This window comes from Oryzias latipes, chromosome 13, assembly GCF_053564925.1.
Source record: "Oryzias latipes strain Hd-rR chromosome 13, Olatipes_Hd-rR_3.1".
NCBI classification, from domain to species: domain Eukaryota; kingdom Metazoa; phylum Chordata; class Actinopteri; order Beloniformes; family Adrianichthyidae; genus Oryzias; species Oryzias latipes.
This window is the reverse complement of record NC_136249.1, coordinates 19,572,463-19,588,033: the sequence shown is the minus strand read 5'-3', so window position 1 is coordinate 19,588,033 and position 15,571 is coordinate 19,572,463. Positions and strand designations below refer to the sequence as shown.

General features: G+C 42.9%; 1 protein-coding gene across 1 annotated transcript; it reads left to right on the top strand.

Annotated features, from left to right (window-relative positions):
- Positions 1-244: 244 nt before the first annotated feature.
- On the top strand, positions 245-15,482 carry prpf8 (pre-mRNA processing factor 8). Its single transcript, XM_023961976.2, has 43 exons — positions 245-505; positions 979-1,146; positions 1,247-1,415; positions 1,621-1,785; positions 1,901-2,119; positions 2,201-2,413; positions 2,545-2,670; positions 2,766-2,871; positions 3,196-3,386; positions 3,492-3,611; positions 3,695-3,884; positions 4,041-4,160; positions 4,426-4,560; positions 4,693-4,822; positions 4,934-5,130; positions 5,909-6,115; positions 6,954-7,117; positions 7,201-7,327; positions 7,498-7,690; positions 7,807-7,994; positions 8,087-8,325; positions 8,402-8,548; positions 8,807-9,017; positions 9,134-9,250; positions 9,344-9,591; positions 9,693-9,872; positions 10,001-10,136; positions 10,403-10,572; positions 10,702-10,831; positions 10,922-11,068; positions 11,154-11,314; positions 11,481-11,672; positions 12,004-12,241; positions 12,351-12,479; positions 12,568-12,681; positions 12,773-12,946; positions 13,028-13,221; positions 13,352-13,591; positions 13,721-13,862; positions 13,949-14,089; positions 14,174-14,313; positions 14,500-14,702; positions 14,892-15,482. The coding sequence occupies exons 2-43, from the start codon at positions 990-992 to the stop codon at positions 15,044-15,046; spliced, it is 7,065 nt and encodes a 2,354-aa protein (XP_023817744.1). The 5' UTR covers positions 245-505; positions 979-989; the 3' UTR covers positions 15,047-15,482.
- Positions 15,483-15,571: the final 89 nt, after the last annotated feature.

Here is a 15,571-nt window from a genome sequence, read left to right as displayed (position 1 = left end):
GCAATTAAACAAAATTCATTCAACGGTAAGCAAATCAGTCATAAACAGGAAAGATTTGTGGGAAAATAGCATTAAAAATGATCTTTTTTGTAAGGTGCTTTTGTGCTGACGTTCAAATCAATTGGAAATTAGCAACTCCATAATAACTCGCTCTTTCTTTCATTTGGCGTACAAACTATTAATTGTGTCCCCAATCCTGCGGGGGCGGTAAAGCTCCGGAAACAAAGACATCCGGGTATTCGGCATCCCTACGTTTGCGTAGATTTAGCGTGGAGCAAATGCGACAGCGATGCCATTTTAGCCGCGTGATACGTTTATTTCTGTCGTAAACTCTGCTTCTGAATGCCACAGACCTGCGTTCATCCTCCGTTGTCGTCGAGTCGAACGGCAGCGTGAGTGAGCGGGGAAAAAGAGAAACTCAATCAGAAGAGCCGATATGTTATGGTAGCCGAGAGCGAGAGCGCCGAGGCTATTTGAACGTTGCAACAATACTGCTGTGGTGAAGGTAGGAACATGTTTGCTGTTGTCTTTAACTTACTCTTTGTTACTTAACGCGAGGAGATGCTAACGCTAGCAGCATGCTAGTTTACGGCGCTGTAACGTTTGGCCTAAAACAGTTTACCCGGATTTTTTATATTAGTGTCGCACACTTCATTTGAAATATAACAGCGCTTTTAAAATTGACCATGTCAACATTTAATTGACTATCACAAGTGGATAATGGTGCCTTGATGTTTATTTTGTGCACTTTGTGGGAAGTGTGCCCGTTAGCCGGGAAGCCATGTTGATTTAGCCTAGCATGTTACACAAACGAGAGCCTGCAAACAATAATCCTGCTTCCAAGCAGTTATGTGTTAGTAAATAGTTGAAAGTTTAGTCCCTTTAAAGTCTGTAACCTAACTCTTTTTTTTTTTTTTCAAATTTGATGTATGTAGTTTTGCATCTTACAGTTTTTAAAAAAAACTTTATATTTCACAGTTTGCTACAGTATGGCAGTCAACTTTCCATTCAGAGGGGTCCCTCCTGGGATGCCCCCAGTTGTTCCCCCTGGTGTGCCTCCAATTGTGCCGCCGGGCGTACCCCCAGGTGTCCCCCCTCCTGTGCCAGTTCCGGACTTTATGTCTGAAGAGAAACTACAAGAAAAGGGTGCGTTGTCCGTTGAGTTTGCCTTTCTTTAAGTTTTGTTTTTAACATCTAATACATGTATTTCAAACATTATTCTACTAAAACATTTTTCCATCTTTAGCACGGAAATGGCAACAGCTACAAGCCAAACGCTATGCCGAGAAGAGGAAGTTTGGCTTTGTGGATGCCCAGAAGGAGGACATGCCTCCTGAACATGTTCGCAAGATCATCAGGGATCACGGCGACATGACCAATAGAAAGTTCCGGCATGACAAAAGGGTCTACCTTGGGTAAGATGAAGCATTACTTTCTGCAGATGCAAAGTCATTTGAAGTCATGTTATTTTTCTCTTAAACATTTTTTTTTAACTTTATGGAACCCTCCACTGTTCCTCTGCTTGTCTTTTTGGATACATTAGTATTAGTTTCCTGGTCAAAACTACTGTTATTGCAGACCCTTTACATGCCTTCCATTCTCTTTTCTGTTGTTTAACAGTGCTCTCAAGTATATGCCCCACGCTGTGTTGAAGCTGCTTGAAAACATGCCGATGCCCTGGGAACAGATCCGAGATGTGCCGGTGCTGTACCACATCACTGGAGCCATTTCATTTGTGAATGAAATTCCGTGGGTCATAGAGCCAGTCTACATTGCTCAGTGGGGGTAAGTGAGTAGTATCATCCTAGTTTTGTGGAATGTGTGTAAATTTCATTGTAATTGCAGTCTTGCTATTTATCTGTTGAACAGTTTTCTCCAACTTTATTTTTTTTCCCCCCAGCACCATGTGGATCATGATGCGTCGTGAGAAGCGCGATCGGCGGCACTTCAAAAGAATGCGCTTCCCACCGTTCGACGATGAGGAGCCTCCGCTCGATTATGCTGACAACATTCTTGACGTGGAACCCCTGGAAGCCATCCAGATGGAGCTTGATTCTGAGGAAGATGCCTCAGTTGTTGAGTGGTTATATGAACACCAGCCCCTCAAAGACAACTCCAAGTGAGTGTCCATATATGAGTCCAAGCTTCAGCTCAACCATTCTACATTGCGATCCTACTGTTAACAAATGTACATTTTTAGATATGTGAATGGAACCACCTACCGTCGATGGCAGTTCACATTGCCCATGATGTCAACGCTGTATCGTCTGGCCAATCAGCTTCTGACAGACCTGGTGGATTTCAACTATTTTTACCTGTTTGACCTCAAAGCTTTCTTCACATCCAAGGCTCTAAATATGGCCATTCCAGGGGGACCAAAGTTCGAGCCGCTTGTCAGAGACATCAACCTCCAGTATGTCCCTGCATGTTATGTAACAAAACAGTTAAGACATTTTCTGTTGGGTTTCTTTTTTGTGTCATGTGGATCTCTTCTTTCTTGCTTTGGCAATTAAGAGTCGTAGTTAAACTTTTGTTTTCATACAGGGATGAGGACTGGAATGAGTTCAATGACATCAACAAAATCATCATCAGACAGCCAATAAGGACAGAGTACAAAATTGCATTCCCTTACCTGTACAACAACTTGCCACACCACGTGCATCTCACCTGGTAACGAATAAGCTTTGGTGTTTACAAAATTGCTGTGTTTCTCCAAATTTGTCATTTTGATCATTATGTTTACTCACGTCTTTATTATTGTCTAGGTACCATACCCCAAATGTGGTGTTTATCAAAACGGAGGATCCAGATCTTCCAGCGTTCTACTTTGATCCGCTGATCAACCCCATTTCCCACAGACATTCTGTCAAGGTGTGAATCTCAGATGATCTCATTGTTTTGAGAGTTTTTTATGATTCTCTGATGAGAAGACTTTATTTATTGACCTAATCCTCTTACAAAGGCGCACTTGCATTGGCCTGCTTGCCTGTGCGTAAGAACAGGAGGAAAAGCAAAATGAATGGTGATCATTTTAATTCATGTCTGACTGCAGCTGCAGGGAAAAACCTCACCGTTTAGACAATGTTCACTTTCTCATTGCATACCGGCAGCCCTAAAAACACATCATTTAGGTTATTTATGTCTCCTGGTGATTTTATTTGATTAACTTTTCATAAAATTCCTTTCCCTCTTTAGAGTCAGGAGCCTCTGCCTGATGATGATGAAGAATTTGAACTTCCTGAGTTTGTGGAGCCGTTCCTCAAAGAGACCCCCCTTTACACAGACAACACAGCCAATGGCATTGCTCTGCTTTGGGCTCCCAGACCTTTCAACCTTCGTTCTGGCCGCACTCGGCGTGCCATTGACATCCCTCTCATCAAGAACTGGTAAGCTGATGGCTGTACAGTTTTAATACAATTCTGGATTTGGGTTGTATACAAAGCTAGATTTTACTTGAATAAAAATGTTGTAATTATTAAAATATTACACAGGTACAGAGAGCATTGTCCAGCAGGACAGCCCGTGAAGGTGCGTGTATCATATCAGAAGCTGCTGAAGTACTACGTCCTTAACGCTCTCAAACACAGACCACCAAAGGCACAGAAGAAGAGGTGAATACAGCTTTTTATTATTTGACTGATGGTTTTAAGACGTGTGTAGGTTTTTATATGTCTTTTCTGCTGTTTCCTTTCAGATATTTGTTCCGTTCCTTCAAAGCCACCAAGTTTTTCCAGTCTACAAAGCTGGACTGGGTGGAGGTGGGCCTGCAGGTGTGCAGACAGGGCTACAACATGCTCAATCTCCTTATCCACCGCAAGAACCTCAACTACTTGCATCTGGATTACAACTTCAACCTGAAGCCAGTCAAGACACTGACCACAAAGGTAAACCAACCTGAGCAAAGCTACTGAATGTTTAAATAATTTCAACATGAAATTTTATTATATATATACATATATTTTTTATTTTAATCCACAAAGCAATTTTCTCTGTTTCTGATTACACCAATTTTGATTTGTGGCTTTGTTGTTGTCCTCCAGGAGCGAAAGAAGTCCCGGTTTGGGAATGCCTTCCACCTGTGCAGAGAGGTGCTGCGCCTCAGTAAACTGGTGGTGGACAGCCATGTGCAGTACAGATTGGGAAATGTTGATGCTTTCCAGGTTAGTGTTTCAAATTTTGGGCCTTTTTCTTTTTAAAGGTATTTTTATTTTATTTTGTAGACAAAGAAAAAATATTTTGTTTTATGTGTTGGAAATATTAAAGACAGCACTTTAGCTTTATTAAGAAAAGTTTTGATAATTGACTTTTTTATTATTCATTGTGTTGTTTTCATAAACACAACTTTTGTTTGGTTTGGTTATGTTTATTAACTACAGACAAGTTCCAATTCCAATAATTAACTTCATTCCTTGCTTTTTGTTGCAGTTGTCTGATGGACTGCAGTACATCTTTGCCCATGTTGGACAGCTGACCGGCATGTACCGCTACAAGTACAAGCTGATGAGACAAATTAGGATGTGCAAAGACCTGAAGCATCTCATCTACTATCGGTTCAACACTGTGAGTATAAGCATGCTGTTCTTGTAGCCTTATTTTTGTCTCTTTTTAAAGTCCGTTTACTTGATTTACACAAACTCTATAAGACCCTCACATTGCAATAGCACCTAAAGGTAGTGCTTGTTATTCAATCAGGGCCCCGTGGGCAAGGGTCCCGGTTGTGGATTTTGGGCTCCTGGCTGGAGGGTTTGGCTCTTCTTCATGAGAGGCATTACTCCACTGTTGGAGAGATGGCTGGGAAATCTGTTGGCCAGGCAGTTTGAAGGTACGACGACATACTTCCACATTGTCTTTTTGAATTTCAGGTTCTGTTGTGCATTTATTATGATTCATAAATTCAATATCAGATTTATCTGATTTGTGTTTATCATGGTAGGACGTCACTCAAAGGGCGTTGCCAAGACTGTTACCAAGCAGCGTGTGGAGTCCCACTTTGACCTGGAGTTGCGTGCTGCGGTGATGCATGACATCCTTGACATGATGCCCGAGGGCATCAAACAGAACAAGGCCAGAACCATCCTGCAGCACCTCAGCGAGTCCTGGAGATGCTGGAAAGCAAACATTCCCTGGAAGGTCAGTGATGCACAGTCAACACATCTAAGAGGCTTTGTTTTATTGTTTGGAAACACACAAATATAATTGAAGCTTGGGCCGCCAGCTCACACAGCGGCTTTGGGGCAGTGAGCTTTTCATAGCAGAAATGCCGCTCAGTCCTTAGAAACCGTTCAAACAATCACTTGGATTTGTGTTTCCAGTCGTGTCCTGACAAAATAAAGACTGATGTTATTCCCACATATTTACGTGCAGCCAAGATGCAGATTGCAGCATTTCCCACGTGGATTTTGTGTTCATACAAAGCTAAATGTTGTTGGTAGCGCATGTTATTCTTCACCTAATTCTTCTTCCAGCTCTGTTCTTCCACAAAAATGCACTCACCACACAGATTAAAAATGAAATGAGCGAACAGGCGCTTCATAGTAACCATAACACTAATAACAGCAGGTTTAGAAGATCGTCTCGTATATTACAGAGCTGCTAAATAGATGTATGTATTCGCTCTGTTTGTTTACTGTGGGACTCATTTCCTCTTCCGGTATTGTCAACACTACTGCGCATGCCCAAATGATTTATTCCGACCGAAAGTGAGACCCATGTGAACGTTTGTTCTAATCAGAACATTTTTTTTGGGCCCATGTACACGGTTGAACTTTAATACGACCATTGATCCCATCAAGATATTTGGCGCCTGTAACCGCGGCTACTGTTTGAGGCTAGATCCTTGTAGCTAACTTTTATTTTGTTTAAGGTCACCTCTTATTTACTTTTTTTTCCCTCCCCACGAAAATGCCAGGTGCCCGGTCTTCCTACGCCCATCGAGAATATGATTCTCCGGTACGTAAAGGCCAAAGCTGACTGGTGGACCAACACGGCTCACTACAACCGTGAGCGAATTCGCAGAGGAGCCACTGTGGACAAGACGGTGTGCAAAAAGAACCTGGGCCGGCTGACACGTCTGTACCTGAAAGCCGAACAGGAACGACAGCACAACTACCTGAAGGTAACAAAAAACCACTCACATTTTATTTGTCACATACGATACATATAAATTCACAGAACAACCTTTTGAAAAAGGCTTTGTGCCACTGTCGGACCTTTTAAAATTCCACAGCTGTTTAAAAAAGGTTTTAAAAGAGATGCAGAGTGGACTAAATGTAGAAAGTAAAATATTACTGACTAAACTGTGATATGTAAAAAAACAAACAATTAAATGGAGTATAAAAATAAGATTCAATACAATATGAGTAAAAAAATCAAATGGATGTGAACTGGAATTAAATATATGTATCTTTCTGTAAAAATACACATAATAGACATGTTGGTAAGGACATGTAGCAGCTTTAAACCCCCATAAGATTGATATTGACAAAATAATAAATAAAAAAAACATAAAATTGACATGGTTGTAAAAATTTAAATGTCCAGATGCTGTTATAGTATATACAGTACACAACATAACGTGACCTCTTTCACACTGGAGATAAAACTCTTATTTAACCCTCCTGTCAGGAGTATGATTTAGATTTTTCTTTTAAATTGCTGACAAGATGAAAAACACATTCCGAAATATATATTTTTTCTAAATAAGAAAAAGTCCTCTTACAAAGGCGCTCTGGCATTGGTCTGCTTGTCTGTGCGTAAGAACAAGAGGAACATCAATGTGAACAGTTATTTTTATTGCTGGTTACAGATGCAGTTGGCCACTAACTGTTCAGACAATTTAATTCATCATTTGAAAAAGTACAATTAAAAGTGTTATAATTCTTAACCCATGAGTCTCAATCTAAAACATTTGACCTGCTTTAAACTTTTTTCCTAACTTTGTGTTCTGGTTGCAGGATGGCCCTTACATCACAGCAGAAGAAGCTGTTGCCATTTACACCACCACTGTGCACTGGCTGGAGAGCCGGCGATTCTCGCCCATTCCGTTTCCCCCACTGTCGTACAAACATGACACCAAGCTGTTGATCCTGGCTCTGGAAAGGCTCAAAGAGGCCTACAGGTACAAATGTTAGAACATAACGGACTCAATTTAACACGACTGCTCCTGTTCAAGATTGTGATTTTTATCTTCCTTCCTCATAGTGTGAAATCTCGTCTGAATCAGAGTCAGAGGGAGGAACTCGGCCTGATCGAACAAGCCTATGACAACCCTCATGAAGCTCTGTCCAGGATCAAACGTCACCTGCTCACCCAGAGAGCGTTCAAAGAGGTCAGCACGACTGACTGACTCTATATTGGCTGCAACATTTAAAAGCTTCAAGGGAAAAAGTTGACCTTTGAAAAAACCGAGCATGTCTTTTTTTTCAACCAGTGTTCGGTTAAACCCTTTTTCCAAACCTGTTTATTGCATCACATTTGATGTTTTTCTTGTCGTTTCAGGTTGGCATTGAGTTCATGGATTTGTACAGCCACCTGGTGCCAGTGTATGATGTGGAACCCCTGGAGAAAATCACAGATGCATACCTGGATCAGTACCTATGGTACGAAGCAGACAAGAGACGGCTGTTCCCACCCTGGATCAAACCTGCTGATACTGAACCACCTCCACTTTTGGTTTACAAGTGGTGCCAAGGTGAGTCCCAGCCTATGTTGATTTCAAATAGATGTTTTACTGCCGTGTAATTTAAATGCTCTTAAAGAAAAATATTACAAAGGAGCTAATGTAGTTTATTTGGCTGCTCCTGTCAGGCATCAACAACTTGCAGGATGTGTGGGAGACTGCGGAGGGAGAGTGCAACGTGATGCTGGAGTCCCGCTACGAGAAGATGTACGAAAAAATCGATTTGACTTTGCTGAACAGGTTACTGCGCCTTATTGTTGACCACAACATCGCTGATTACATGACGGCCAAGAACAACGTTGTCATAAACTACAAAGTAAGCTCTCCTCTGTTTGGGAACATTGAGCTTGAGCGCATAATCATTGTCTTTAAACTGGTCCATGATGTCAATACATTCATTTCTTCTAGGACATGAACCACACCAACTCTTACGGCATCATCAGAGGCCTGCAGTTTGCTTCGTTCATTGTGCAGTACTACGGCCTGGTGATGGACCTGCTGGTCCTCGGCCTGCACCGTGCCAGTGAGATGGCGGGCTCCCCTCAGATGCCCAACGACTTCCTCAGTTTCCAAGACACCGCAACGGAGTCTGCTCACCCAATCCGACTGTACTGCCGTTACATCGACCGCATACACATCTTCTTCAGGTGAGACTAAAAACAAAATGCCTTTCCTAACTCATTGGCAGATTCTAAAACTCTGCTTTCTTTTTACGGCCTTCAGGTTCTCTGCTGATGAAGCCAGAGACCTGATTCAGCGATATCTGACGGAGCATCCGGACCCCAACAATGAAAACATAGTGGGGTACAACAACAAGAAGTGCTGGCCCCGTGACGCCCGCATGAGACTTATGAAGCACGATGTAAACCTGTAAGTTCATCTTCACAATATATAGTGAATAGATTCATCAGAATTTTAATTGAAAGCACAGTTATAAGCAGCTCTAACATTTCCTTGGAGCTCATAGTTGTTGGGAGAAGAACCCTTTCTGCACAGCACCTCTTCTAGTTTACTACTGTTCACATCATCATGCACTGATGGCGGAAAAACACTCTTCAGCATAACTTTAAACGTAACATTGGAGGAGACTGCGATGGCGTTTATCACAAATCTTATTTCCCTCCCCAGTGGACGTGCAGTGTTCTGGGACATCAAGAACCGCCTGCCCAGGTCTGTGACCACGGTGCAGTGGGAGAACAGCTTCGTGTCCGTTTACAGCAAAGACAACCCCAACCTGCTCTTCAACATGTGTGGGTTCGAGTGTCGCATTCTTCCCAAGTGTCGCACCAGCTATGAGGAATTCACTCACAAGGATGGCGTCTGGAACCTGCAGAATGAGGTGAGGAACAATAACGGTCAGCTGCTGGCTTTTGGAGACAGCTGCAGTCTCGTGTGTAAAGCAAACATTGTTCAGTTTATTTTGAAATGGAAAATGGTTGTTTTTCTTTGTGCCAGGTAACAAAAGAGAGGACTGCGCAGTGTTTCCTCCGAGTGGATGATGAGTCAATGCAGCGTTTCCACAACAGAGTGCGTCAGATCCTGATGGCTTCTGGCTCCACCACTTTCACCAAGGCTAGTAGAAATCCCTGTAAATCACTCTGGTGTCCTGGCCATTATCATAGACCATGATCAAATAAAAATCCATTGTCTTGTTTTTCCTCTTAGATTGTGAACAAGTGGAACACCGCTCTCATCGGCCTCATGACGTACTTCCGCGAGGCTGTGGTCAATACTCAGGAGCTGCTGGACCTGCTGGTGAAATGTGAGAACAAAATCCAGACACGTATCAAGATTGGCCTCAACTCCAAAATGCCGAGCCGCTTCCCTCCCGTGGTCTTTTACACCCCCAAAGAGTTGGGTGGGCTGGGCATGCTGTCCATGGGTCATGTCCTCATCCCACAGTCAGACCTGCGGTACGTTCTGCCACATTTCTGTCCCAACGTCTCTTCTTGAAGCTAAAAACACATGTGGTGTCTAAACAAACCAGTCATTCAGTTCTCTGTTGCTGCTACAGGTGGTCTAAGCAGACCGACGTGGGAATCACCCACTTCAGGTCTGGAATGAGCCACGAAGAAGACCAGCTCATTCCTAACTTGTATCGATACATCCAGCCGTGGGAGAGTGAGTTCATCGACTCTCAGAGAGTTTGGGCCGAGTACGCCCTCAAGAGACAGGAAGCCATTGGTCAGAACAGGTGCGGACAAAATGAGATCAGCGTTTAAGGGTTCACAACGTTCCTGTTCGCGGAACTGTTTTATGAAGGGGTTCAGTTGAATGCGAGTGTTAAACAAGTCGTGTAAAACGTGTTGTTTGTTGTTCTAGACGTCTGACTCTGGAGGATTTGGAGGACTCCTGGGACAGAGGAATTCCCCGCATCAACACACTTTTCCAGAAAGACAGACACACTCTGGCTTATGACAAAGGTTGGAGAGTCAGGACAGATTTCAAGCAGTATCAGGTATGACGGAGATGCTCCTTATGAGAATAAATTAATCTGGAAGTGAATATCTGCTTCTTTGAAAGAATGGATAGAAAGTCAATAGTTTGTCAATGCTACTGAGAGTCACAAACAAGTTAACCTTATTTAATTTCAAGCATGAAATTATAGAACTATTAAAATTACATTCATATAGATGTTTTTGACTTGCAGATTAGTTTCTTTGATGCTGTATTTGACCATTTAAATTTACACAGGTGGTTGAAGATGATCTTTTTTGAATGCAGGTTCTGAAGCAGAATCCATTCTGGTGGACTCACCAGAGGCATGATGGTAAACTTTGGAACCTGAACAACTACCGCACAGACATGATCCAGGCTCTGGGTGGTGTGGAGGGCATTCTGGAGCACACACTCTTCAAAGGCACTTACTTCCCCACATGGGAGGGTCTTTTCTGGTGAGAGCTCTTCTCTGCGAACATGCTGGCCTTTATGGAAATATTCAAATGAAAAACTTGAATTACTCAAGCTCTCTTTTTTTTTTAACTCGCAAACTGTTTTTTAAAACTCGTTTTCCTTGCCTTTAGGGAAAAAGCCAGTGGGTTTGAGGAATCCATGAAATGGAAGAAGCTGACCAACGCTCAAAGATCTGGTCTCAACCAAATCCCCAACCGTCGCTTCACCCTTTGGTGGTCCCCCACCATCAACAGAGCCAACGTTAGTGTGGCCGGCAGCAACTTTCTGTCACCATTTAGGCACTGAAGAGTGTGCACCAACTGAGAGCATGTGTTCTCTTTACTGATCCAGGTGTACGTGGGTTTCCAAGTGCAGCTGGACTTGACAGGAATCTTCATGCACGGAAAGATCCCCACGCTGAAGATCTCCCTCATTCAGATCTTCAGGGCTCACTTGTGGCAGAAGATTCACGAGAGTATTGTCATGGATCTCTGTCAAGTATGTTTATGCCTTTTCGAGATCTAAAAGTTCAAATGTTTGTCATCCTTCCATCGTTAAATCTTCTCAAATTTGTATATTTAAGGTGTTTGATCAAGAGCTGGACGCGTTGGAGATCGAGACTGTGCAGAAGGAGACCATCCACCCCAGGAAGTCTTACAAAATGAACTCGTCCTGTGCGGACATCCTCCTCTTTGCATCATACAAGTGGAATGTCTCTCGGCCGTCTCTGCTTGCTGATTCAAAGTATGGTTCTTTTAGTTACCTCTTCTTAGTCCAGATCTGTTTACCAGAAAAACAAGCAGTCGGGGATTTTGACTGTTAAAAACTCAAATTAAACATGTTTGCCATAATAAATGAGAGGACTGTGCTTTTGTTTCTGGACTGCTGTAAACGTCTTTTCCCCCCACAGAGACGTGATGGACAGCACCACCACACAGAAATACTGGATTGACATTCAGTTGCGATGGGGGGACTATGATTCTCATGACATTGAGCGCTACGCCAGGGCCAAGTTTTTGGACTACACCACAGATAACATGAGCATCTACCCCTCCCCCACCGGCGTTCTCATTGCCATTGACCTGGCTTACAACCTCCACAGGTGCGTATTGTGTGGTCCTGACCAGTTACAAGTATTGAGCGACAACTGTCTAGTTAAATTACATTTTTGAAATATTTTTATGTAGCATCCTGTTGTAATCCCACTAAAGATACTTCAGTTTTTTTTTTTTAACTGTAGTAATCAGTAAATGTTTGCTTTTTCTTCACTGAAACCTTTTATATGTTTATTTACTTAAGGGTTGTTCTAATAATCTGTTTCCTTATCTGAAATCCATATTTCTCAATTTGGAATTTAGAAACTTCTTTCAGGAATTTGTTTCTTCTTTCATTTCCCTTAGTAGGTTTTCACCTCTGAATTGATTTCTTTTTAGTGCTTATGGCAACTGGTTCCCTGGAAGCAAGCCGCTGATCCAGCAGGCCATGGCCAAGATCATGAAGGCCAACCCTGCTCTGTATGTGCTCAGAGAGCGCATCCGCAAAGGCCTGCAGCTGTACTCATCTGAGCCCACCGAGCCCTACCTGTCCTCGCAGAACTACGGTGAACTCTTCTCCAACCAGATCATCTGGTTTGTGGATGACACCAATGTGTACAGAGTCACCATCCACAAGGTGGGAGTCATGGAGGGACACAGATTGTTCACTTTGTGTAGATCTTCTTGTGAAGAAGGAACACTTTGTATTCAATTTGGTTCCACCTGTTGTCCATTGATCCTGACAGACCTTTGAGGGGAATTTGACCACAAAGCCCATCAATGGAGCCATTTTCATCTTCAACCCTAGGACTGGTCAGCTCTTCCTAAAGATCATTCACACATCTGTGTGGGCTGGACAGAAGCGTCTGGGACAGGTGATGACATGTTTGCTATTCAATTATTTGGAAATGTCAAATGGACTTCTTTGCATCTCTTTATAATTTCGATTGTTTCCTTTCTCAGTTGGCTAAATGGAAAACAGCTGAAGAAGTTGCTGCTCTGATCCGCTCCCTCCCTGTGGAGGAGCAGCCCAAGCAGATCATTGTCACCAGAAAGGGCATGTTGGATCCTCTGGAGGTGGGATGGTTACATTTAAGGCCATTAAAGTCTTCAAGGATCAACGCAAAGTTGACAACGCAAAAAAAAAAACAATTTTCTTTCCACGCAGGTCCACTTGCTCGACTTCCCCAACATCGTGATCAAAGGTTCTGAGCTGCAGCTGCCATTCCAGGCCTGTCTGAAGGTGGAGAAGTTTGGAGACCTGATCTTGAAGGCTACAGAGCCTCAGATGGTGCTGTTCAACCTCTACGACGATTGGCTGAAGACAATCTCCTCTTACACGGTGAGGTTCTATCTATAAAGGCTTAAATCTGATCCACCATCAAAGCGTGCTGACACCTGTCTGTTCCTGCTCTGTCTGTAGGCCTTCTCCCGACTTATCCTGATCCTCAGAGCACTCCATGTCAACAACGACCGCGCTAAAGTCATTCTGAAGCCCGACAAAACGACCATCACTGAGCCCCATCACATCTGGCCCACACTCACTGATGAAGAGTGGATCAAGGTGGAAGTGCAACTCAAAGATCTCATCTTGGCTGATTATGGCAAAAAGAACAAGTGAGTGTTAAGTGACTGCTGCTCAGCCACTGGTTTGAGTATTTTCAGAAATGATTTTTTTTTTAAACTCATGAGCAGATTAAAGATGGATTTATGTTCTGTAGTAAGATCTGCTTTTGACTCTGTTCAGTGTGAACGTGGCTTCTCTGACCCAGTCTGAGATCCGTGACATCATCTTGGGTATGGAGATCTCTGCTCCATCACAACAGCGCCAGCAAATCGCTGAGATCGAGAAGCAGACCAAAGAGCAGTCACAGCTCACAGCCACGCAGACTCGCACTGTCAACAAGCATGGAGATGAAATAATCACCTCCACCACCTCAAACTATGAGACCCAGACCTTCTCCTCCAAAACTGAGTGGAGAGTCCGGTATGCACCATTAAACCTGCTGATTTGATCCAGTTTTATTCCCATTTAAAGGCTTACCTCATTATAAAATATATTAGAAATACAAACAATGTTGTCATTTGATCTCTATACTTTTTTGTTTTCCATCAGGGCTATATCTGCTGCAAACCTCCATCTCCGAACCAACCACATCTATGTGTCGTCTGACGACATCAAGGAGACTGGTTACACCTACATTCTGCCCAAAAATGTTCTCAAGAAGTTCATCTGCATCTCAGATCTCCGAGCGCAGGTCTTTATTTGCTGACACAACTTGGCTTGTGTTATATCAAAGCACTTACTCTTACTAATGCTGACCATGTCCTGTGTTGGTTTAAGATTGCTGGCTACTTGTATGGCACCAGCCCACCAGACAACCCCCAAGTGAAGGAGATCCGATGCATCGTCATGGTACCTCAGTGGGGAACCCATCAGACTGTCCACCTTCCCAACCAGCTGCCCGGTCATGAATACCTAAAGGTATGACTTGTTCACTGGATTATTGGGGGGGTTCTTTTTGATGTTTGAATCAGCTGGGTTGGTAACATGCTCTTGAATGAACAGGAAATGGAGCCCCTCGGGTGGATCCACACACAGCCTAACGAGTCGCCTCAGTTGTCCCCTCAAGATGTGACGACCCATGCCAAGATCATGGCCGACAACCCGTCTTGGGATGGAGAAAAGACCATCATCATTACTTGCAGGTGAGTTACCTTTCTGTTCTTTTTTTTTCCTGTTTACACTGGAGGAAAATCTGTCATTTTTCCATAAATCTGGAAAATAATGCTATATGTATTGCGGGGGGGAAGGTGATTTCCTTCAAATGAAAATGCCTCCCATCTCATTTTAATCAGAAAAGTGATGGTTTTCTGTGCCTTACTTGTTTTCAGCTTCACACCGGGGTCCTGCACGCTTACAGCATACAAGTTAACACCCAGTGGATATGAGTGGGGTCGCCAGAACACAGACAAAGGCAACAACCCCAAAGGTTATCTGCCGTCTCACTATGAACGAGTGCAGATGCTGCTCTCTGACCGATTCCTGGGCTTCTTCATGGTGCCTGGCCAAGTGTCCTGGAACTACAACTTCATGGGTCTGTAGCTTCAATATTTATTCATGTTTGAATTAAATGTTTAACGTTTATGAATTAATTTGACCATGACATTGCCTCAGCTTTCTTCCATTGATTTTACATCAGATTTCTACATACATTTATTCTTTTGGTTATTATGGCTAAACTCCGCCTGTTGATGAAACTTAAAGGCCTCATATTGTATTACAGGTGTGCGCCACGATCCGAACATGAAGTACGACCTGCAGCTGGCTAACCCCAAAGAGTTCTACCACGAAGTCCATCGACCGTCACACTTTTTAAACTTTGCCTCGCTGCAGGAGGGGGAGATCTACAATGCTGACCGGGAGGACATGTACGGTTGAGCGTCGCCGCCCCGTCCCAGATTCGTTTTTTTTATGGTTTCTGACCGAATCATGTAAATCAGTTCAGTCTGCCGGTTTTCTGTCAATATATTTCACTGATGTTCGGGTAGGTTTTATGTAAAGCTGTTAGGACCTTTTTTAGGATTCCTTTCATTCGAGTTTTTTTTCCATGACTGCTTTGTCCTTATAAAAAAAAAAAAGTTTGGTTATCTTTTTTTTTTTTTGTCCTAGTTTCTAGAATTTCATCTTGAATGCATTTATTTTTAGAACTCTGTAATGTGTTTGACATCAATTCAGAGAAACACTCTTCCCCTTCTGCTTTTTGGAACTAAAAGTGAAAGTGGCATTTCCATGTTCTGGTGTTCTATTATACTACACGTCTGTGACATTGTGAGCCTGGTTTAAAATAAAGATTCATTTTTATAAACTCTTTAAACATTGTGATATTGTGTTTTATTGTTGTAAGTGCAATTGTGTTGTGAACAGTTGGCTTTAGTTTTGGTGTTTTACCAAGATCATTAGTGA

Excerpts from the sequence above, each read along its gene's own strand:
- prpf8 (XM_023961976.2), top strand. The coding sequence starts at position 990 with ATGGCAGTCAACTTTCCATTCAGAGGGGTCCCTCCTGGGATGCCCCCA. Across the intron at positions 2,120-2,200 it reads CCCCTCAAAGACAACTCCAA|ATATGTGAATGGAACCACCT; the intron begins GTGAGTGTCCAT and ends GTACATTTTTAG. Across the intron at positions 9,018-9,133 it reads TCTGGAACCTGCAGAATGAG|GTAACAAAAGAGAGGACTGC; the intron begins GTGAGGAACAAT and ends TCTTTGTGCCAG.